This window comes from Rosa rugosa, chromosome 2 (assembly GCF_958449725.1).
Source record: "Rosa rugosa chromosome 2, drRosRugo1.1, whole genome shotgun sequence".
Classification (NCBI taxonomy): Eukaryota; Viridiplantae; Streptophyta; class Magnoliopsida; order Rosales; family Rosaceae; genus Rosa; species Rosa rugosa.
Window position 1 is genome coordinate 6,377,540 of NC_084821.1, and position 24,044 is coordinate 6,401,583.

The 24,044-nt window shown below is 38.6% G+C and overlaps 2 protein-coding genes across 4 annotated transcripts; one reads left to right on the forward strand and one right to left on the reverse strand.

The window, feature by feature from the left end:
- The first annotated feature begins 283 nt into the window (after window positions 1-283).
- On the forward strand, window positions 284-2,961 carry LOC133731712 (E3 ubiquitin-protein ligase At1g63170-like). 3 transcript variants are annotated; one of them, XM_062159117.1, is made up of 4 exons: window positions 284-1,098; window positions 1,315-1,852; window positions 1,959-2,334; window positions 2,568-2,961. In XM_062159117.1, the coding sequence occupies exons 2-4, from the start codon at window positions 1,350-1,352 to the stop codon at window positions 2,712-2,714; spliced, it is 1,026 nt and encodes a 341-aa protein (XP_062015101.1). In that variant the 5' UTR covers window positions 284-1,098; window positions 1,315-1,349; the 3' UTR covers window positions 2,715-2,961. The 3 variants fall into 3 exon arrangements, with proteins under 3 accessions (XP_062015101.1, XP_062015102.1, XP_062015100.1); XM_062159118.1 differs by having other exon boundaries at window positions 285-1,098; window positions 1,432-1,852; XM_062159116.1 differs by having other exon boundaries at window positions 286-1,852.
- Window positions 2,962-10,250: 7,289 nt separating this feature from the next.
- LOC133734065 (65-kDa microtubule-associated protein 6-like) lies at window positions 10,251-12,893 on the reverse strand. The gene is made up of 4 exons (XM_062161718.1): window positions 12,832-12,893; window positions 12,230-12,317; window positions 10,998-11,201; window positions 10,251-10,556 (listed from the first exon to the last, which is right to left on the reverse strand). Exons 1-4 carry the CDS (start codon window positions 12,876-12,878, stop codon window positions 10,275-10,277), a joined length of 621 nt encoding a protein of 206 aa, XP_062017702.1. The 5' UTR covers window positions 12,879-12,893; the 3' UTR covers window positions 10,251-10,274.
- Between the last annotated feature and the right edge of the window lie 11,151 nt (window positions 12,894-24,044).

The window sequence follows — 24,044 nt, forward strand, 5'->3', positions numbered from 1 at the left end:
TATTCATTGTGATTCAAATAAGTTTCTATAAACGAATCAGAATAGAGAGGACATGTCTATATTTATTTAAAATAATGTATGATTTTACTTTTAGTTAGATTAACAGAGAATGAGATTTGAATTCAAAAAATCAATTAGTATATATATATATATAAAAAAGAAAAGGAGAGAGAGATAGTGAATGGAATATTAATGGTATAAGATTGAGGGGCCATGGTGCTTCAAAATAATGCAGCTGCAGATCTGATTAGGTGACCAACAAATTAACTGCTAAACACAAAACATGTCATACCAGGCACTGTACCCGCCAGAATTTAAACTAACAAAGCTGTTAGATGCTTAAACAAGAATTACTAATCGTAATCGTCAAACTATCACTTTATCTGTTATCCAATTAAGAATTAACTTCCAAAACCAGATTTAAAGATGTTAAAACCCAAACAACAATATCTTTTGCTTTTATTCTAATTCTGTATCAGAGAAAAGGATAAAGATGGGAGAGAAATTTGCAGTTGAAGAAGCCCAGTAGCTGATCTCTCAGCTTTGCTTGTTTAATAAACAAAAGCAAGAGGCAAGTTAGGCCAACAACAGTTAGCTTCCCTCCCTCCAAACTTTGTGATTCCCTTGGAATCAAAGCAAAGCCTCTGTAGTAGCTGATCTTTGGTCACCATCTCAGACCCAACCCTTCACCTTCCTGACATATTCTTCACACCTATTTTCCCCAGTCCCCTTTTATACACTTCAGTTTCTTTGATCTTGTTCATATTCACAGTTTGGCCTTTTCTGCATGTTTCAGGGTTTTAGGTCCCAGAATTGAGGCCTTGGAAGTTTCTGGCTTTCTGGGTTTTTGGCATCTTTGGTGAAAAGTTGATTGGTTTTCTGTTAGAATCCAATAAAGATACTCAATTTGAGAGAAACCCATCAAAGGGTTTTGCTTGGAGGGTGTTTCAGAGTTTAAAGGTGTAAGCTTTATTGGAGACTTCTGAAATTGGGGTTTTGGGTTTGCTCACTTTGCTGCTGTTGATTAAAAGCTTGAAGCTTTGAGTCCTTGGAGATACAAGTTTTCTAGATTGTGCTTGTGGCTACTCAACCCATATGGTATTTTTCACCTTTTGCCTCATTTAACTCTCATGACTATCATTGAAAACATGAAGGTTACATGAATATTTTAATACAAAGCTTTTCTGTCAAAACCAACTGCACACCACCTATTTGTGAAAATGCCAGCACAGTTTTTGTGATACAACTCTCATATATTTCATGTTAGCCTCCCAAATCCAGCTGACACGTTAACACCATATAACTCTTCTCCAGAGCCAGATATATAGTGAGCAGTAGAATCACTCTCTATGCATAGTACCCATTACCTTTTCCAACCAGATTCAATGTGTAACTCTGCCAGTGCTGTTTCGTTTTCATCGAGTTCTCCAGGAGAGAATCGAATGGCTGTGAATGTGAGGACCAGGTCTTCTAGACCTCTTCCTTCTACATTCTTGATCAGAATGGCTATGAGGATATCTAGAGCAAGGTGGTTCACCTTCTTGAGAAGAGTGTTCCACTACCAAAATGGGTCGAGGTCTGATCTTGGATCGAACCCTTTTAATTCCAGCACTTGGATGATGATGGAGTTCATAGTTTTGGTCGTTCAGATAAGCATCACGACGATTATTCTGGCTGTTTCGGAGAGGGAGAAGCCGGTTTGGCCTATGAGAATTTGGATTGTTGGGTATGATATAGGCTGTGTTCTCAATTTGCTGCTACTATTTGGTCGTTACAGGCTACTTTATCTCACTCAAGCAGATGGTTTCAACCTTTCGGATATAGAACAACAAAGAGGTGTTGAAGAATCCAGGTACTTTATATATGCCTCAATTACTTCCTTTCGGTCATTATGGTTGGGAATTGTTATTTCATTGTTGATAGTAGAGTAAATAAATAAAATTTTGCACATCTTGCAGGACAACACATTTGATGAACAGGTGTAGAACCTCACTTGAGCTATTCTTTGCAATATGGTTTGTAATGGGTAATGTTTGGGTGTTTGATTCTCGGTTTAGCTCATTCCCTGGAGCCCCAAAACTCCATGTGCTCTGCATTGCTCTGCTTGCTTGGAATGCAATCAGCTACTCTTTTCCATTCCTACTGTTTGTGTTGCTGTGTTGCTGTGTTCCTCTAATTAACAGCATGCTTGGATACAACATGAACATGGGCTCCATTGATAAAGCAGCATCTGATGACCAAATCTCTCAGCTACCTAGCTGGAGATATAAGGAAGTTAACACCTCCATAGAGCTGGGAAATGATCGCAACTCAGACCTCACAAATGAAGATCCAGTAAGCCACAACTTAAGCTTTTGAAGTTGAAAATTGTCTAACATGTTATCACGTATCATAGCTCTAATCTTAAAGAGATTTTGACATCAAAACTCCGGTTACCTATACAGTATACATTCGTTACATATACATTTGAATTTTCCGAGTTCAGTGGTTTAATGTTGAGAAAAAATGTGGATCTTTAATCTGTTTCTATGTAGATCTTTAATCTGTTTACGTTTCTTGTATTATAGGACTGCTGCATTTGCCTGGCCAAGTATAGGGACAAAGAAGAAGTGAGGCAGTTGCCATGTTCGCATATGTTTCACCTCAAGTGTGTCGATCAGTGGCTTCGGATCATATCTTGCTGCCCTCTTTGCAAGCAAGAACTGCAGAGATAACAACTATTCGACTGAGATCTTTGTATTTCATTTTCGGTTATTTTTTGGTGTGGTTTTTTTTCAGGGTTACTTGAGTGAGTTAATTTGCTTGTACAGTGGAGCTCACCAGTAACCAAAATATACCAATTAAGTTTATAATCTTGAATACAACACAGAAAATAGAATGATGTATGTTGGTTTCCTTATAAGTTTTCTCCAACTTGTACCAAATCATAGTTTTGAAATAGCATTGAATACATGTACAGATGGCAAATCAATATTTGTATTATATCTAAAATTTGTGTTCTAACTGCTAACTTATTACGATAGCAAGAAAATATTAAAAGAAATTACATAGCGGGTTGGGCCTTGATCGTTGTCACACTATCAGGGTTATAGTTGTGGGCTCGTATAAGACAAAGTTCTTATTGATTTGTCTGTTCATTCCTCCTACTACAGCTAGGGCTGCCACTTGGTTTGGTAATTACCAAACCGACCGAATACTAACCGATACTTTAGGTTTGGTAAACCGACTTTTTGGTAACCGAGACCGATAAAGTTGGTTTGGTTTTGGTAAATATCGAATCTACTGATTATCTAAATATTAGCTTTATATACTATGATTTTCAATACACATACATGTATATTAAGAAATAAACATAAAAGTTTTCATAATGGTATGAACTAACAATATACTACATCAATTAATAGTACATGTATTTTGAGTAACCTAGTCCAAGATGGTTAAATAACCTAGTTTTATTGAAAATGGCTAAAATTTGATGTCATATATACAAAAGAAAGCTATGATTAGTAGATGAATACGAAGTTTACGGTTATAAAATTGAAAAACCTCATTTTGTTATAACAAAGAATTAGTTGTTCTAAAGTTGGTAATACCGAAAACCGAAAACTGAAATACCGAATTTGGTAGATATGATTAAAAACTGAAAATTTTGGTTGGTAATTGGTAGCTCAATTTTGAAACCGAAAGCTTTGGTTTTGAAGTTGGTAATACCTATAACCGATTTGAACCGACCGAGTGACAGCTCTAACTACATCCAATGATACTCCTGAGGTTTTTATTTTATTTTATTTTTTAATTTTTTTTTTATGACAGACACTCCTGAGGTTTTGATTGTGAAAGTTTCATAATTTTTACCGATGATCCTTTCAGTATCGGAAACTGCTTAATCCGATGAGATGTTGAATTGATTGTGGCACCATTAGTTATGCAAGCTAAAGGCTCCTACCTTAAGTGACGCAGTCGGAATGATCGGATTGATAAACTAGGTTTACCAGCAATAAACCTAAGCAAAGATTCTGGAGTCCACCAGAGATAAAAAGAGAATACTCTCAAATTTTATTGATAAAAGATAATAGATAGGTTATGCAGCCGCTTGCGGCTGTATAAATAAGATAAAAGTAACCCTAGGGCGACTAACAATGAAACCCTAAAGCCCATGGGTAAAAAGAAAACAACCAAAAAATAATTAGGAAAACCAAAAAGCCGAAAATTAGAAAAATGCAGTTTTGAGGCCCTAAACGATCCCAAAAGCCCGAAAAATGCTACAGCTCATAGCAAAGCGATGAGTCTTGCTCGTGGCGCGATTCCCTTTCCGGAAAGGTAAGGTACATCCCAATCGGACTCCGAGCTGTTTCGCGTCTACTAGTCACTTTTCGTTTTCCTCCTTTAGCACGATCCAATTGTTCTTCAAATTGGGCTGCCATCCATTCTGCATCAGTCTCCTCCACCTCCGAAGAACTCGACCCCGAGTTCTCATCTGGATAAAGGACCTCATCTTCACGAAACTCATGCAGGTCAGCCACATTAAATGTGTTAGAGATACTCATGGAATCAGGAAGGGCAACAACATAAGCATTGTCGTTGATCTTCCGCAGCACCTTAAAAGGACCATATTTTCTGGGCTTCAGCTTGTTATAGGTACCAACAGGAAATCTCTCCTTCCTCAGAAACACCATCACGTCATCACCCTCTTGGAACATTTTTACTCTGCGATGTTTATCAGCTGCAGATTTATACTTAGCATTAGTTGCTTCCAGCTTAGCCCTAACTTCGTCTCGAACCGCCTGCACATCTCTAGCCATGCCCTCAGTAGCAACACTAACACCAGGAACCTTAGGAAGCTTCACCAAGTCAACCACATGTCGAGGAACAGCAGTATAAACTAAGGAGAATGGTGACTTCCCTGTTGCACTATGCACAGCACTGTTATAAGCAAACTCCACCTGTGGCAAAGCATAATCCCACTGTTTGGGTCGATCTCCACAAACACTTCGGACCATGTTACCCAAAGTTCTGTTAGTAACCTCTGTCTGTCCATCAGTTTGAGGATGAGCTGTGCTGCTACGGTTCAAAGCTGTACCAAACATCCTCCATAAGGTAATCCAGAAGTGGCTAAGGAACTTTGTGTCTCTATCAGAAGTAATGGATTTGGGTACTCCATGCAAACGAACCACCTCCCTGAAGAACAGTTTGGCGATATTAGAAGCATCAGCAGTCTTCTTACATGCAATGAAATGCGCCATCTTGGAGAACCTGTCAACTACCACAAACACTGAATCCACAGCCCTTTGGGTACGGGGTAATCCCAACACAAAATCCATAGCAAGATCCTGCCAAATATCTTCAGGAACAGGTAAAGGTAGATAAAGACCTGTGTTTTGGGACTGACCCTTAGAAACCTGGCAGGTGTAGCACTTTCTCACGATAGTTCCTGCATCTTTTTTCAACTGTGGCCATAAATACCTCTCCTCAAGGCTGGCAATAGTTTTGTCTCGGCCCAAGTGCCCACTCAATCCCCCTCCATGCATATCTCTGATCAGTTTCTCCCTCAATGAAGAACTAGGGATACATAGCCGGTTGCCCTTGAATAGATATCCTTCATTCTCATAAAAATCTGCAACTGCATTATTGTTGCTGCACTTGGCCCAAATCTCCTTGAAATCAACATCTTCCTCATACAACTCCTTCAAGAGATCAAACCCCACAATCTCCTGAGCTAAAGTGACCAGCAAGGAAGCCCTCCTACTCAAAGCATCTGCAACCCGGTTAAGAGTACCAGATTTATGCTGAATCACAAAAGGAAATTTCTGCAGAAAACTTACCCACCTTGCATGCATCTTATTCACAGTTTTCTGGCTATTAAGGTACTTCAAGGCCTGATGATCAGTGAACAGTACAAACTCCCTCTGAATCAGGTAGTGCTCCCATTGCCTCAATGCCCGGAACACTGCATAGAATTCTTGGTCATAAGTACTCCACTTCTGACGAGCTTCATTCAGCTTTTCACTAAAGAATGCTACTGGTTTCTTCTCTTGTGACAACACAGCACCTACCCCCACGCCACTAGCATCACATTCAACCTCAAATACCTTGTCAAAATTAGGAAGAGCAAGAACTGGTGCAGTACAAAGTTTCTCCTTGATTAGGGCAAAACTTTTCTCTTGTTCCTCTCCCCATTGGAATTTGCCTTTCTTCAAACATTCAGTAATAGGGGCAGTAATGGTACTGAAATTTTTCACAAACCTCATGTAGAAAGTAGCTAAACCATGAAAGCTCTGCACCTCAGAAACTGTTTTTGGAGCTGGCCATTCTCTTATTGCTCGCACTTTCTCTTCATCAACTTGAATGCCTTCTTCTCCGACCACAAATCCTAAAAATAACAGTTTGTTGGCACAGAAAGTACACTTCTTCAGGTTAATGTACAGTTTATTTTCCTGTAAAGCTCCCAAAACCTGTCTCAAATGTACCAGATGTTCTTCTTTGGTCCTGCTATAGATTAATATATCATCAAAATAGACCACGACAAAGGAACCCATAAAAGGACGAAGAACCTGGTTCATAAGCCTCATAAAAGTGCTGGGTGCATTAGACAACCCGAATGGCATAACCAGCCATCCGAACAAACCATCCTTGCTCTTAAAAGCTGTCTTCCACTCATCTCCTGGCTTGATTCGAATCTGGTGGTAACCACTTCGAAGATCTATCTTGGTAAACACTTTGGAGCCCTCCAGTTCATCAAGCATGTCTTCCAAACGTGGGATGGGGAACCTGTACTTCACAGTTATCTTATTTATGGCCCTGCTATCAACACACATCCGCCATTGATTGCCCTTCTTAGGAACAGGTAGGACTGGAACTGCACAAGGACTCATACTTTCACGAATGAACCCCTTTTTCAACAAGTCTTCAATCTGCTCCCTCAAAATCTCATTCTCCTTGGGACTCACACTATGTCAAAAAGGCCTTCAGACGACAGAACTGTTCTGTCGTCTGAACGAACAAAAATGTGTCGTCTAGTACGATGTCGTGTCTTGGGCGTATCGAACGACAGAAGAGTTCTGTAGTCTGAAAATTCAGACGACATAAAAAATGTGTCGTCTGATGAGTTTTGCATTTTGGGAACATTGTGATCTGTTTCTTTAAAAGCATTCAAACAACGGTTTTGTATTGTCTGATAAAGAAAACAATGACATATTTTTTGAAATACTATTCTGTGAAGCATATTGCAAGACTTATTTGTGTGGTCTGAATGCCCTTAAATAAGAAATATGAAGACTCATATGTAGTGTCTTCTCTCATACAACAACACTTAAAGGTTGTGCTAATTTACTTTACACGACAATTATATGTGGTCGTAAAGTGTATCAGATGACAATTAAGTGTCGTTCTATAGTTGATTTGTATGACATTTAAGTGTTGTGTGAAAGATTTTTCAATTATACATATGTGATGTTGGGAAATGGTTTAGACAATAGATTTCTGTTATGTCAATCTCATTACGACGACAATTTACTGTCGTTTGAGATTATTTAGATGACAAATTTTTGTGGTCTGAATATAACAAGGACAACTAATAGTACGTGTTTTATATTGTCTGTAATCATGTCCAATCACACTTATTTGTTGTTGTTATACACTTTAGCCAGTACTTTGAACTAACTTATGTTGTTGTTTTGGCTTTCAGACTACAATTTTCTGTTGTCCCATTGTCAAACAGACAATAGACTTATTATTGGTTTTTGTGTTGTGTCTGTGCAGCTGAAACCACACATTTTGGTGTGCTTTTGTTGTAGCTTGCAGTTTGTGATGACACATTTTAGTAGTCCCCTGTACAATTGGTATGCATGCATTCTGGAAATTAAAATTGGCTATTCCTGAAACCATAAAATCCACATCCAAAATCATTCTGAAAATAATCCATCATCGTCTCTTGTACACAAGCCTAATCATGAACATTAGTTCAAAATGGCCCATATCTAATAATCTAGGCAGCCAGCAAAATATATGCATGCAGTACTGCAAGGTAATAAACTAGAAGCACTACACAATTCGGGCAACCAAGTAAACAACATAGCAAAATAGCTAGCAATATTGCAAGTTTGTCCAAGGTTTTATTGATCTTGAACTTGGGTAAATGGAAAAACTTTTGACCCTGAACTGAAGCAAAGCAGTAGCAGCGTGACACTACTGTGAGGGTACCTTATTCAGCACATCGGTAGAGTTTCGAGCGTGACAGGTACCATGGTTACAGTTCCCATAGCTTCTAGGTGGAGTACTGAAGCTTGAAAATTTAATAGTAGAAATGGATTGCTCGTTTGTACACTCTAGACGAAGTTTAGGCTTCTTTTGCTCCTTCAGTTTGCCTCGGTTCTTGGTCTGCCATTTCTCAACATGTGGGTGACTTTCAGAAGATCAATCTTTGTACCATCGCCAGCAAGCTCCTCAAATACCACCAACAAATTTTGGTAGGGCTTGATCCAATACCGAGGAACATGATACCTGAAACATAGATAGAATATAGGAAATTAGTAAATAGGTACTTAATGTTTTTTTCTGATCCAGTGGTAAACAAGTTTATACATACCATTGTTGAGTCGGTTGGAGACAACCAAATTGGCACTTGTTAATCCTGAATGTACCAAAATAATTGCACGCGCTGCAGTTACCATTAGCATGAACAGTCCAGTATCTTCCAATGAACAATCCAGTTACCATAAGCTCAATTATTCCTTACGTTTTAGTTACCTCTAGGAGTGATATACCATATGATTAAATAAGTGGTTGACCCTAAACTTTATTTAGCATGACATAGTGCTTCATTTGATTGCTGAAAAGTACACACAAGTAGACTGTTAGATCATAATGTCATGGTGTCCTGAAAAGTACATTGCTGCTAGCTCACTGCTTTATTACTGATCCTAGTGTCCTGTAAATTGCTGACTCACTTTGGGACTAGAGCACCCCATTTAGAACATTTACTCAAAACCCAAGGCCAGCTTAGCCCCTCCCCTCCCTTCCCAGGCCTTAGGCTTCCTTTGTGTACCCAAAACAAGAAGGGAAAAAAAAAAAAAAAAGACGAAGACAAAACACACCAAGAGCGAAGAAGACAAAACACACAAAGCACCAAAGAATCAAAAATCAAAGAAATCAAAGAATTGAAAATTTGAAAACTAGTAGAGCAATAGAGCATTAACCAATTGAAACGGCAGCTTACAAAAATAAAAAATGAACCAGCAGAGCATTAACTAACACTAACAGACCTGGGATCTCTTATTTTAGACATTAAGCAATAGAGGCGACAAGCTTCATATATAATAAGCATCATCACAATTACTCCTATTTTGGACCTGTACTAACCTTGTACTTAACACGTCATCATTCAATACGAAAAGGAAAGCAGCATATCATATGTACCAGACTACCGGTAATGAAAATCACTATGATTTACAAAAGGAAAACACAAAACAAAATCAATCTCATCCATAGAAAAACTCACGAAAATAAGCAAAATTAGAAGTAGCTACCTCATCCAAATCAAGACTAAGTACCAAAATTAGAAGTAGCAAACTCATTCAAACAGATATGAAGAAGTGAACAACTGAAGAAAAAATTCTTCTCTTCAAAGTTCAAACTGAAATAGATTCAGTACCCAACTACCCATTAAGTCATTAACCAATTCAAACATCCAATTCAAACTTAGAACTTACCTTAAGAGACTGAATATGATGTGTGATGCACTCTGAAAATAGAACACCAGAGAGATATTTATAAGTAGCCAGTTATGTTTACATGGAAATTTATACATAATTGACAAACGTGTTCACAAGAAAAAAGTGTAAATAATTTCTTTGTCATACCAAGATCAATAGAAACCCAAGCCACATGCATTTAGGTGAAGGGAACGGAAGCATTAAGCGGCCAACACCATAGATGGCAGCTGCAAAGAAATGGAGACACAAGCGTAATGGACGAGGGTTAAGACCAGAGAGAAGAAAAACTGGTCCATATGAGCAGATGCCTCCAAGCCTCCAAGGGATAAGACAGTGTTGTATCCTTCCCATCTTTGTAAAGAGCATAACCAAACACTTTTTGGGCATCAATCGACTCATTTGCACAATTTAGATAAAGATTTTATCTAAATTCTCCCACTTTAGCAAGATGACTATATTTCATTTACACAGATGTAGAACAGCAGTTGCAACCATTTATCCAGGACCTCACAACTCAAATTATAATCAAAGAATCACCAAGTTAACTTGCAGTGTGAGCTCGTATCATAATATACTCACCTTCTCCTTTTGAAGGGTGTGCAGATGCGCTTGATATTCAGTTAGCTTCCTCGATGACAAGTCATGTTCATCAAGGGTTAATGAACTGATCAAAGAACTGTTGAGATGATCGTAACCAGATATTTCCTCGCTGATCTTCTCAATTTGTGTCCTTATATCTGAAAATTGCTTCATTCGTGCCTCTTTCTTCATTTTTAGATTGTCTAGCAGTGGTGCAACAGATGCGAGTTTCTCTTTTAAAGAACTTGATCTCTTTTCTCTCCGTATCTGTAAAATTATGTTGTGAATTAGTAAACATATGCAACTGAAACAGCAGCTGGTAGCCACAATCAGTACACAAGGTTCATATAAGGATTACCAAGCAGAACAGTATTACCAACATTTAATAACAGGGAAAGACACTTATTAAACAAAATTCTTCTACAGGCTAGAATCTTCAGAACTATAAAAAGCCAAAGGGCATTCTTCCCTACATCTGATAATCGTGGTAAGAAATTCTAGTTGAGAAGTATTATAATCCAAATGTACCCATATAGATCTGAATGATAAACAATAACAAACCTAGCCATTCAATCACAGTATATTAATCACAAATATGACAAATAAATGACCCAAATTGGAAAATAGGAGAGCAAAACAGCTAGTACGAGAACAAAAAATGGTCAATAAATGATCATTTCCACAACAGTCTGAGTTTTGATTCTTTACCGGTGAATCAATATTGAGTTCCCCCAGAGTAGCCATGAGAGTGGCGAGCTCAGCTTCTTTTGCTGCAACGGACTGATGAAGGCGTGCCTTGGTATTGGCAGCTTCATCAACCTTCCTCCTGTAAACTTCTAAGCATTCCCTTTCCAACTCCAACAACATGCGGTCTTGGTCTGCCGCGCTCTCACCAATGTCATTCCATATTTGCTGCAAAGCAGAAGCACAAAAACGGTTATTGCTGTATCACCATTCACAAAAACGGTTATTTCCGTTCACATTTTCTTTACTTCACGGGAGAGTGTGAAAATTTTGCCAGATGTACATGGGGTAACAAACATTTTATTAACGAAAACTCGAAAAGTAACCAAAGGAAACACACAAGCACCGTTCTTGTGATCTATGACACATCAAAACTTGCATAGCAGAAAAATAACAGAGAAAATCTTCAAAATTAAGATAAATGAAGTAGTAATGCTGAATTATGGAAATTGGGAAACAAAAGTCAAGAACCCAAAGTTTTAGCAACTTCATTCCGGCCAAGTAGCATCCCTGGTTTATTACCACAGATGAATGAGCATTTTGGAAGAACCAACAGAAAGTCAAATCCCATAAGAAAAACAAGTGAACAGAACCCTAGTCTCAAAAAATCCATTGAAATAGAAAAGTAAAATTGAGGAACTTCAAAATTCAGGAAGACACTTACACAAAAAGCCAGGAAATGAATACAACATAGATAATTAACCGGTCAATTTTACCATGATTACAAGGAAAATAGTGGGAAATTCCAGAGATTGGCGAAACCCATTAGAAGAAAAGAAAAATAGAAATAAAACAGGAAAAAAAAAATCCCTAATATATACAAACACATATTTTTCATAAAAACCATGATCGAGTATACACAATGATACAAAGAAACTGAATTTGAAAACTATGGTGAACAGATCACATTCCACGGAGCCTATTAACTTAAAAAGGTGGAAAGACACATCTACTTTCTCTAATAATTCAAAGAAAACATAAAAGACCCCTAATTTAAAGCTCCATTATGACACATTTTAGCGAAATAATCAATGCTCTCCTTTTGACAGAGCAAAAAAACTTAAAAGTAGGCTGAAAACGCATAATGAAAAAGCAAGCTTCCAAGAAGAAGAAGAAGAAGACCCAATTAGAAAAAGTCACAAATTTTACTGTTTAGAAACAACAAGAAACACAGAAAGTGAAGAAGAGAGAAAGACCTGAAGCTCTTTGAGCAAATGATTGCAGCCACTGCTTGCTCTGAAGCTGATAGTGGAACTCCCAAGAGCTAGCATTTTGCTCAGATCTCTGTGACTTACTCAAATTGAAGTTAAAGCAAGTTTCTTGTGAGAATAGATATTGTTCAATGTTCATCAAAATTTAGGTACTAGTTTAGTAATAATCATTCAACTTCAGCAGAAGTATGAAGTTAAATTAAAAAATTTCACAATGCACACAATTCTAGATTAGGTGATTGCTTACCTTAAAGACCCAACTCAATCAATTTGAGATATCCCCCAGGCTGCAATAGCTCCCCAACAATTCTGTCTGGCTCACTCAAGACTTTTGCACTCCCAAAATCACAAAGTTTCAGCTGATGTGTGTGTGGATTTACCTGAATATGCACAGGTAGGATTTGAGCATAACCAATAAAATTAAGACAAAAAATATTACATGTAGTTGATTAATTTTTGTAAAACCAGTAGAAGTCTTATATAGGTCATGTGTCCAATGGCTCTGCTAAGGAACCCAGTGAATCGGTATCAGACAAGATATCTAGAGTCATACAAAAGCAACCATCCATATGGAAAAATAATCTTACAAGTAAATTTTGAGGCTTGATGTCACGGTGACAGATGCCAATGCCATTCTGTATATAAGCAAGTGCCCGACAGATCTGTACCAAAAAGAAGTTGGGCTATAAACAAGTATAAATAATGAAAGCAAAGAAACATTATAAATTATGAACATAGAACCAAATATACTTGGTGGCCGTAGGTAATATGCTCATCTATGAAGCCACACTTTTATAGACTTATTTTAAAAAGAAGACACTAATCAGAATGCACTAATCAGAATGCACAGAAAACAGAGCTTTGTAGTTACTTTTGAACATGGATGAAACCTTTCGAACTGAAATTTAAGACTCAAGGAATGCTTTGCATGTTTAGTCCAATGTACTAAAGATTGAGGACTGACAAGAGAGTAAAAGTTTCTCAAATCATTAATCTTGTACCAAAAGCTGCAAGTTGAAAAGTTCTCAGAAAACTGGTAACAAGAAAGAAAAATTCACCAACAATCATCCTTTCAATGATTTTAATCACAACTCTCCAGATTTAAAGTAGACATGCAAAGCTACTATTTTTCAAAATTTCATGTTATTCGCAGTTCAAATGAATGGTCAAACAAGAATCTGAAATGGCAGGAACGCTGAATTCTGCAGAATTCCTGAAACAGTGCAGTAACTTCAAAATAGCATAAGTATCTCATTTTCACTCCGTTTTTCATGAAACCAGGTTCAAAATGATCATTGAAGAGTCTATTTTAAGCTATCAAAGACTGAGAGTGAAACAAGGAGTATAGGTTTTTCGAAAATCATGGAATAGCCCACTGGTTCAGCTTGGGTGTTGTCTTTGAGGCATAACTTCAAACACATGGTGTGCAGTAATTGAACTTGACCCTTTCCAGTCCTAATCATCCTAATGGAGTCACCATAGCCAGATAATAATCAAAAGTGCATTCCACAACAACCTTGAATAGATTTAAGAACAGAGATTTAACAGAAAGTAGGTGTTCTTACCAAAAGAAAGTTTCTGATACTGAAGAACTCGATTAAACAAGACCCATAAATTGATTGGGGAAAAAGACTCCCCAGAAATTTAGACAAACAAGCCTTCTGTTTTTCTGCACTACACTACGAGCAGTGAGCCTTGCCAGCAAATCCTTTTGTAGCACCAAGTTTCCCTAACAAGACCAACAAAACAGAAGAAACGTGTTACAAAATTGAAGAGTTATACCCAAACTCAAAACCCCAAAACACAAATCAGCTTTAATTGAAAGAAGAAAGAGTTCTTGTTTGACAACATGGAAGAACCCAGTTGAAAAAACCCCAAAACACAAATCATTTGCAGAAAAAAAAAACCCTAAAATCAATCGAAGATTGAACCCCGTCGAAATCCTAAACTACAAAATGATTGAAACCCTAAATTGCTTACCAATATCCGATTTGAAAACAGCTCTTGCTGGAGAGCTCCATTAATACGAACATGAAAGATGAAGTAGAGACTAAGAAGAAGAAGGAGAGACTATGAAGAAGAATAGAGAGAGTGAAAATCGAGATCTGAGAGAGCACAATGAGAAGGAGAGAGGCTGGTGTTTGAGTTTTCTAGTTTCGCGAGTTCTAGGTCGAGTTGAGAGAGTTGAGTGAGAAGGAGAGAGCGCGCGGGGTGATGTTTGAGTAGTGTTTAGTCATGGTCGAACTGAGTGAGAAGGGATATATGTCAAAATGTCAAATAGCACAAGTCAAAATAATTTAGGAAATTTTAAAACAACCCCCACATTTAGACAACATTTAAATGTTGTCTGAATGTCACAACATTTTCCAGTTAACTAGGGCGTGGCTATTTGAGAGGGAAAAGACTCAATCAACTTTTGGATATCCCTCCAAATTTGAGATAGGAAATCACCACCTTCTACAACTACACAAATGTGTTATCTGAATTCTTGCCATTTATCCAAATTTGAGATAGGAAATCACCACCTTCTACAACTACACAAATGTGTTGTCTGAATGCTCACCATTTTTCCAAATTAAACCAATATGGTTTTAGTATATATTCAGACAACAGAAAAAAAAATTATGTCGTCTGAAAAACTCAGACGACATAAAACAAAACTTATGTCGTTTGATGCGTGTCGTCTGAAGGCCTTTTTGGCATAGTGTCATTCGGTAATGTGGCAGATTTGGCAAACTAGCTCCAGGAACCAAATCAATCTGATGTTGAATGTCCCTCATAGGCGGTAGTTCGTCGGGCAACTCATCTGAAATCAACTCTTTAAACTCTCCCAACATATTCTGCACTTCCTTAGGGATCACCACATCTTCCTTTTCTGCCGCTAACAACCCTTTTATCACCACTGGGCAGAAAACTTCAGATTCTTTAAAAGCCTCCTCCATCTCAAATTCACTGCTAGACAAGGTCAGGAAACTCTCCCCTTTCTTTCCACCTGATTTCTCAAATTGACATACAGCAGCCATAGCAATTTTATGACTATGCCACATAAACATCATCACATTATCTTTGCCTTTATAAATCACATCCACATCATATTGCCATGGTCGTCCAAATAGAATATGACAAGCATCCATATCAATAATATCACACAGAACTTCATCTTTATAATGCTTACCAATGGATACCGGTACTTTGCATGAATCAGTAACTCGAACTTGTGGGCCTTTCTTGACCCAACCAAGGGAATAAGGTGCTTCATGAGGCTGCGTAGGTAACTGCAAGTATTCCACCAGCTTCTTGGCTACAAAGTTTTCACAGCTCCCATTATCCACAATCAAATTGCACACTTTATTATTGATGGAACAAAATGATCTGAAAATATTGCGTCGCTGCCCATCTTCTTTAGGACATAATAAGACCCGCTGCAGCATAATATTAACCCTTTCAGGAGACTCCTCCTCAGCAAACTCAGCCCCATCATAATCGTCACCTCTTCCTCCTCCTTCTTCTTCATCTTCGTCACATTCACCTATAAGAGCAGTTTGTCTCCTCTCAGGACACACATTAGATCTATGCCCAGGCTTGTTGCATCGATAACAGACATCTGTTGTAGGTCTAGCATAAGGATTATTAAACCTCTGGTTCGGGGTCCTGTTTTGAGCACCACTAGAACTGTTAGAACTGCCAGCCCCTTTAAAAGGAGGATTGGAAGCCCTAAAAGTGTTTTCTGTTTTCTGCAGTGTGGTTTTACCCTTGTCAGTTGAGGAGTTAACCAAATCTGCGCTCCTTTGGTAGTTATATCTCTGGAAAGAAGAAGCTCGTGAAGGCTTTTCTAACAACTCTGCCTTCAATGCTAGGTTTGAAGCTTCGGCCATAGTATAAACAGTTTGTAACCCAATTTTATCCTGAATAGAAGGCTTCAGCCCACTGATATAGCGAGCCACCTTCTGGCCTTCAGATTCTCCTAGTTCGTTACGCTCTGAGTAGCGTAAGAACTCAGCTGTGTAGTCAGCCACTGTCCTAGTTCCCTGGACACATTCGATATACAACTTGTATAGAATCTGCTCATAATCATCTGGCAAGAATCTCTCCATCATTAACTGCTTCATTCTTCGCCATGTTCTAACACCCTGCTTCCTCTGTTTCTGTCGAGTGCTCTGCAACTTATCCCACCATACTGCAGCAGTACTCTTCAATCTCCAGGCAACATGCTTAACCTGCTTGTGTTCAGGCACTTCCATAATCTCAAAGAATCTGTCCACCTGAAGCTGCCAATCCAGATAATCTTCTACACCCAAGTTGCCCGAAAAGAATGGAATTTCGGCCTTGACTTTGTAATCCTGGTCAGCTTGTCCCTGTTGTTCATATTGCAAAATTTCTTCTTCAGGCTCAGATTCTGAAGTATTAACAACAATTTCACCACGTGGAGCCCTAACTCGCTGGCCTCCTTCCCCGCCTCTATTCCGATTATTGTTGTTGTTGTTGTTGTTGTTGTTGTTCCTCTCACCCAACAATCCACGAATTTCTCCGATCTGATTATTCATGGAATTGATGGCAGCGGTAAACGCTGCTGTAAGAGCTTCGATATCTGATTTCGTGACTTCACCCATCGCTACTAAGGTCAATAAAAGAGACAGGGAAGACCTGCTTTGATACCACCTGACGCAGTCGGAATGATCGGATTGATAAACTAGGTTTACCAGCAATAAACCTAAGCAAAGATTCTGGAGTCCACCAGAGATAAAAAGAGAATACTCTCAAATTTTATTGATAAAAGATAATAGATAGGTTATGCAGCCGCTTGCGGCTGTATAAATAAGATAAAAGTAACCCTAGGGCGACTAACAATGAAACCCTAAAGCCCATGGGTAAAAAGAAAACAACCAAAAAATAATTAGGAAAACCAAAAAGCCGAAAATTAGAAAAATGCAGTTTTGAGGCCCTAAACGATCCCAAAAGCCCGAAAAATGCTACAGCTCATGGCAAAGCAATGAGTCTTGCTCGTGGCGCGATTCCCTTTCCGGAAAGGTAAGGTACGTCCCAATCGGACTCCGAGCTGTTTCGCGTCTACTAGTCACTTTTCGTTTTCCTCCTTTAGCACGATCCAATTGTTCTTCAAATTGGGCTGCCATCCATTCTGCATCATTAAGCCTCTTATTTTGAAGGATGACCCAAAACGCATTTGAATCTTGGAGTCAAATTTCTAGCACCAAAAGAGGGTTCAGGTAATGTTAGAACTGAAATTCTTTTAGAGCACTTGCACTGCAGCCTGCAGGTGCTGTTATTTGGCAAGACCACTACTTGTTCGTTCATCCAAAAACGGTTGGATCAAATAGTGCCTAATCAATCTCACTTGTCAAATGGTTTGTTTTATTAGGATCAATACCTTCTATGGTACTTGAAGTATTACCAGTTGGACAATTTGGTACCTAATTTATAAAAGATGACGACTTGGTACCTACAAAAAATACTTGGTCAGACAATTCGGTATTTCCATTAACTATTTCGTTAACTTTAAAGGTAATGTACATACCAGTTAGAAATCAAGGTAACTGGAACATGAACTAACACCTGAATACCTCGTCATGCATCCCATGCCGGGGTATCCAAGCCAGGTATCAGAAATATGAACATCACCATCAAGACTTGCCACTAGGTCAATGCATAGGAGGCAGCAACTAGGCTGTATGGAGAGATGTCCCAGCTTAGATACACTATCAGATAGGGAGGACATTTCTCGTACATAAAAAATGAAGAGGAACTCGCCCTTATTAATAACCATTTAAGGGATCCAACCACATTCATTAATGGTATTTAATTACTTCTTCTTATTGTTACTCTGTCAAATTAAATACAAGGCATTGACTTTGGCATCAGAGTGACTTAGATCGACACACTCGATTTTCTCCTTGACGCCCTGTATATTTCTCTTTACAGGTAGCGATACAACCATCAATCCGAGTCCCCTGACTGACCAATGCTTCTAATATATCCAGCACCTAGATATAGATTTAAACATTTGGCGCAGTTTATGAGAAACATTCGACATTCTCACCTCGAGCAAGGTACCCTATCGGGGTTAGGCAAGGTCCAATCTCTTGCATCAAAATTCTCATCTCTAATGTCACAGCCCAATCCGACCCGAGAAATGAAAATTCCAAGGTTAGGATGTGAATTAAAAAGAGAAAAAAAAAATTGTAAAACAATTTAGAAAACTTCCAAACTTCATAAATTTATATTTTAGTAACAGTTCAAACGACCTTCCAATAACTTTCTACAAGGAAAATAAAACTTTCGATAAAAATTCGAGAAAAATAAAGTTTACAAGCAACTCTTGAGTTCAACGAAAATGTAATTGAGAGCCACTCACAAAAGAGAGTCCATTATTGCAAGCAAGTTAAAATAGTAGAAAAGTCTAGCATGTCTCGAAAATTACAAACAGAAAAGAGAAATAACAAGTTTCTTTTAGTTGAAGCCCATCACACTCAGAAATCAATGAGGAGTAATCTTACCTGTAAAATAATAAAATATGGTTGAGCTACCATCGCTCAGTAGGAGAAAGTCATCCTCACATACCCATTTCTCTATTAACTTTTGTGTAACATGAAACGAACATAAGTACCAAATAACACTTGCTCGCACCTCCAACATAAACCCTTCATAACTTACCTCTACCCATTAAGCCATGTTCTTCCCATTTGCAACCCATTTTGCTAGTCATCTTATCTTTCCCTCGATCTTTAGGTCCAAATCATTCAATCCGGAATCACCGACTATGCCTCAGTCGAAATTGACATAAAACAACCCCCCAAAAACAAACTCTACAAGAAACTAGATCTTTCCAAACGGTTCCAAAACTGTATTCAACCCCTTTTACGACTAGGAACCTTGATTTACGAGTGAAAACTAGATAGAAAAACAAAAGTCGTAACGAAAAAAAAAAAAAAAAAAGACTCACCGTCCACCAAGGTGTCCAAAAGAACTCTCTTCATTGAACAGAAGAAGAAAAGAAATAAACTCCCTAAAAATTTCTTCCTTACTCACGTTGAAAAAGAAGAAGAGAGAGAATAAATCTCTCCTTGCAAATCTATTTTCTTCCTTAACCTATTCCTAATGGAATTAGATTAAATTGCATAATTTCCTTCCTGTTTAAGGACACCTAGTTTGTGTGTCTGGCCCAAACTCTGATTACTTGTCTGAGTTGTAATAGGGTTAGACTTACCGATATCTACAGAGATATTTCAATCATTGTATGATTCAGTACCTTGTAAGACGCAGATTTTTTGCTTGTAATCCTCTATATAAAGAGGCTCCTATTATCAATGAAAGTAAAACTCAATTCTCTCCCAATTTCTGATTTCCTAAAACACGTTATCAGCACGAACCCCTAACTCTGAAATCCTAAAATCGTAACCTTCAAACCCTAGCTACCTCTGCCGCACACCTTGAATCCCTTGATCCCAGGAGTCCAGAACCTGCGGCAGAACCACCAGAACCGGCCGGAAAAGCACCGAACCGACTACCGGAGTATCTAAACCGGTGTGGTTAGCCTCGCCTGCCTCCTCCCACGCCTCTGTGCCTCCTGCCGAGCACGTTAGCCTCGGTTCAGGCCTTGGTTAGCCTCACCATTAGCCTCGCTTCGCTCCACCACAGCCCTCACCTACATTAGCCCCGCTAGCGCCTTTCTTCCTCTATGTTAGCCTCGCTTTGCTCGACAGTAGTTAACCTCGCTTAGATAGATTGTTAGCCTCGATTCGACAGATTGATAACCTCACCTTAACAGTGCAACGTGCAAGCCCGCATAGCGCACGCACACGCACAAGCCTTGGCCACAGCATGCACAGCCTGATAGCCTCGCTTGCAAGTGATTAGCCTCGCTACCAGCCAAGTTCAGCCGGCCACCAGTGAACTCTGGCCAAATTCCGGCCACTTTTCCAGCGACCCCTATTTCGAGGTATTTTTTATTAAAAGTTTCCCTTTTTGAGTTTTTACTATTTCTCTTCTATTTCTCAGGGACTTGCAACATCCTTTCTTCTACCCCCCCCCCCCCCCTTTTCTCCTTCGTGGGGAGACCCAAAAAATTCAGCTCCAAGATGTATTGGATCAAATCGAAACAATGATGTGTGTGGTCGATCGTATCTTCTCAACAAACTCTTTGTTTGGAGGTCTCACTACGTGACTACTTGATTGGGAAGAGATATGTAAATGCCCGCGCATTTCTATGACCAGTTCCGAATTCTATCGCGGTTCATGTTCGTGATATGATCTTCATTGGAAGCCCTTAAAGAGTTAAGACAAACCGCTGAACACTTGAAATCCAAGTTTGAGATGAAGGATCTTGAGACAACAAGATTATGTCTCGGTTTGGAAATTGACCATCATGTTGATGGATGCTTAAGTGTTTTGACAAAGTCAAGCCTTTAAGCAGCCCATGATCGTCCCTAGTCTTAATCCTAAACATGTTCCTCTTCGTCCGAAGGATGATGACGAATATGTGCTAGAGGTAGAAGTGCCCTACTTGAGTACAATAGGCGCATTATTGTACTTAGCTCAATGCACAAGACTGGACATCTCATTTGCAGTGAACTTGTTAGCTAGGTATAGCTCTGCGCCAACGCGATGCCATTGAACTGGTGTAAAAGATATCTTTCGATACTTGAGATGAACGATTGATACGGGATTGTTCTATCCTTATAGAGAGATGATGGATTCGGATCCATCACACACTAGAAATGCCGCCAACACTGGCCAACATTCCCTATCCCCATCCCAAAATGACATTAGTGTTTTGGAAGATTTTGCTGATTCTGGGTATCTCTCTAACCCACACAAAGGTCATTCCTAAACTATTTAAGACCGCGATATTTTGGAGGTCTACAGAACAGACCTTAGTCGCTATACCTTCGAACCATGCAAAGATTATTGCTCTTCACGAAGTAGTTCGTGAATGTATGTGGATTGGATCCTTAATTACGCATGTTCGAAGCAATTGTGGTTTGAAGTCTACCACATATGGGCCTACGAGCATTTATGAGGATAATGTTGCTTGCTTTGAACAAATGAAGCAAGACTACATCAAATGCGACAACACCAAGAAGAATTAGCAACAACAGACTCTCCTCAAGATCAAAGTGAACTAAGTTCGATTTGAGGACAATGTGGCATACTTGTTCATTAAGTGGCAGACTTGTTCATTAAGTCATTGCCCAATTCCACTTTTGAAAAACATGTTGGTAGCATTGTTTGCAGAAGTTATCCAAACTCTCATGACCGTAGTTATCAGGGGGAGATGTCTACATGTATGATCTCAAAACGTGAAGGGTATGTTGTACTCTTTTTCTCCTTCGACCGAGATTATTTTTGTCCCACTGGGTTTTTGTTACTTGGCGAGGTTTTTGACGAGGCAACGAGAGGAGCACCACGTTTAGGCGACACAAGGGAGAGTGTTTAAGGACACCTAGTTTGTGTGTCTGGTCCAAACTCTGATTACTTGTCTGAGTTGTAATAGGGTTACTCTTAGCGATGTCTACGAAGATATTTCAATCATTGTATGATTCAGTTACCTTGTAAGACGCATATTATTTGCTTGTAATACTCTATATAAAGAGACCCCTATTATCAATGAAAGTACAACTCAATTCTCTTCCAATTTCTGATTCCCTAAAACATTTCCTTAATTTTCCAAATCGACATAAATTCTAATTTCCCAAAAAAAGATTTTTGACTCACCAAAATATCATATGTAGTAACTCCTCATAACTTCTCCACTAAGTCAAATAGGATTTTAAAACAGAAAAGTCCCTTCCTAAAAAGGATACTAATCAAAAGAGACATTGAAAATAATATAATAATAAAAAGAAAATTTTAAGACACAAGAGAGGTACCCATCAAGGTAAATCAAGGTCTAATCCCTTGCACTAAAACCCTCGGCCGAAGTAAGGTACTCCATTGGGGTAAGCCCAGGTAATCCTTTGCACTAAAATTCTCACACCGAGTAGGGTACCTAGTGGAGCAACCCAATGTCCAGTCCCATGTTTAACATAACTCAAGGGAAACAATCAAAGTACAAAGATCCAATCAAAACACTTCTCGACTACGGACTTTGGGGATTCCCTAGGGGTATAGCTTGGCTCCATGGGTAGCAGGCCTATGTGAGACTAATGCCAACTTATGTGCCATTCTACTTGATGAAATCAAGTCCCCACTCAAGAAATCTCTTGAACGAGAACTTGGGGTACTTGTACAAACAAGCTAGGAATCAAGGTAAATGTAACATGAACTGAAACCTGAATACCTCGTCCTGCATCCCATGCCGGGATACCCAATCAAGGTATTGGAACCATGAATGTCACCATCAAAGACCTGCCACTAGGTTGGTGCATGGGAAGCAACATCCAGGCTATTTGGAGAGATGTCCCAGCCTAGATACATTATCAAATAGGGAGGACATCTCTCCCACATGGAAAATGAAGAGGAACTCACCCTCATTAGTGACTAGTGAGGCAACAACCAGGCTGTCTGGAGAGATGTCTCAGCCTAGATACACTATCAGATAGGGAGGACATCTCTCCCACATGGAAAATAAAGAGGAACACACCCTCATTAGTGAACCATTTAAAGGGCCTAGCCACCTTTATTAATGGTAACTAACTACTTCTTATCGTTACTATGTCAAAATTAAATACAAAGCCTTGACTTTGACATTAGAGTGACTTAGATCGACACGCTTGGTCTTCTCTCTGAAGCCCCGTGTATTTCTCTTGACATGTAGTGGTACAACCATCAATTGGAGTCTTCTAACTCACTTGTGCTTTTAATATATCCAACACCTTGTTTGTACTTGATTTTGGTAAATTGGCCCTTAAATCTTTGGTCAATAGATAGGAAAATATGGTGCTTTAATTTTATTGTTGATACTCAATAAAATTTCATAGTTATGAGATTTTAATAGATATTAACTTTTGGAGAAGAAATGAGAAGGGAAAAAAATAATGGCGATAATTATTCTTCAAAATAATCAATGCTGAGATTTTATTGAGTTTGAAGGCATTGGAGATAGTATTACACTCTTATTCTAATGGCACCGCCAGAACAAGGTTATTATGGTTCGATTTAAGAATGAAGCAATATGGAACATATCTTGATTTCGGTCAGTAAGACTGAAATATTCATTTAATTTAATTATTCTTTCCTTCCTAAATATCATGTATGTAATTGTATAAATACGACCCTCTAGCTCATTGTGAAAGGGTCCCCGACCAACACAACACAACTGAATTTCAAATACATCTACAACTTTTCTAATATCTTTTCTCTTGAGCCTAGTCAACTTTTATTGCTTTCTTTACAATACCTTTCATTCTTGCTCTAGGCTAGTTAAATTTTCATCGTTGTCTTTACCTTCTGCACTTTATATTTCCTGCAATTTACTCTTCAGTTTCTTTAAATTTCATGCAATTTAAATTCTTGCATTTAGATTCTTATTCTTTTACTTTCCTCACTTTACTTTTTGCAACTTATTTAAAAAAAATAAAAAAGAGAAGCAACATCGGTGAAGGCGCCGAAAGTCCTTGCCACAAAGGCATTCGAACCTAGTGGCCGAGACAGTTCCTTCCTTGGCCCACAATCACTTGAAAAAGTCAGATCAAGCGCAGATTTAATCAAAACCTCGCTTAGTTAAATAGACTTTAAGTCGCTTAACCTCTCATTTGGCCCGAGACGATTTTTCACGCAAACACACCTAAATATAGACTGAAACATGTAATATTTTCATTTCATGAACATTAAATATATATATAAA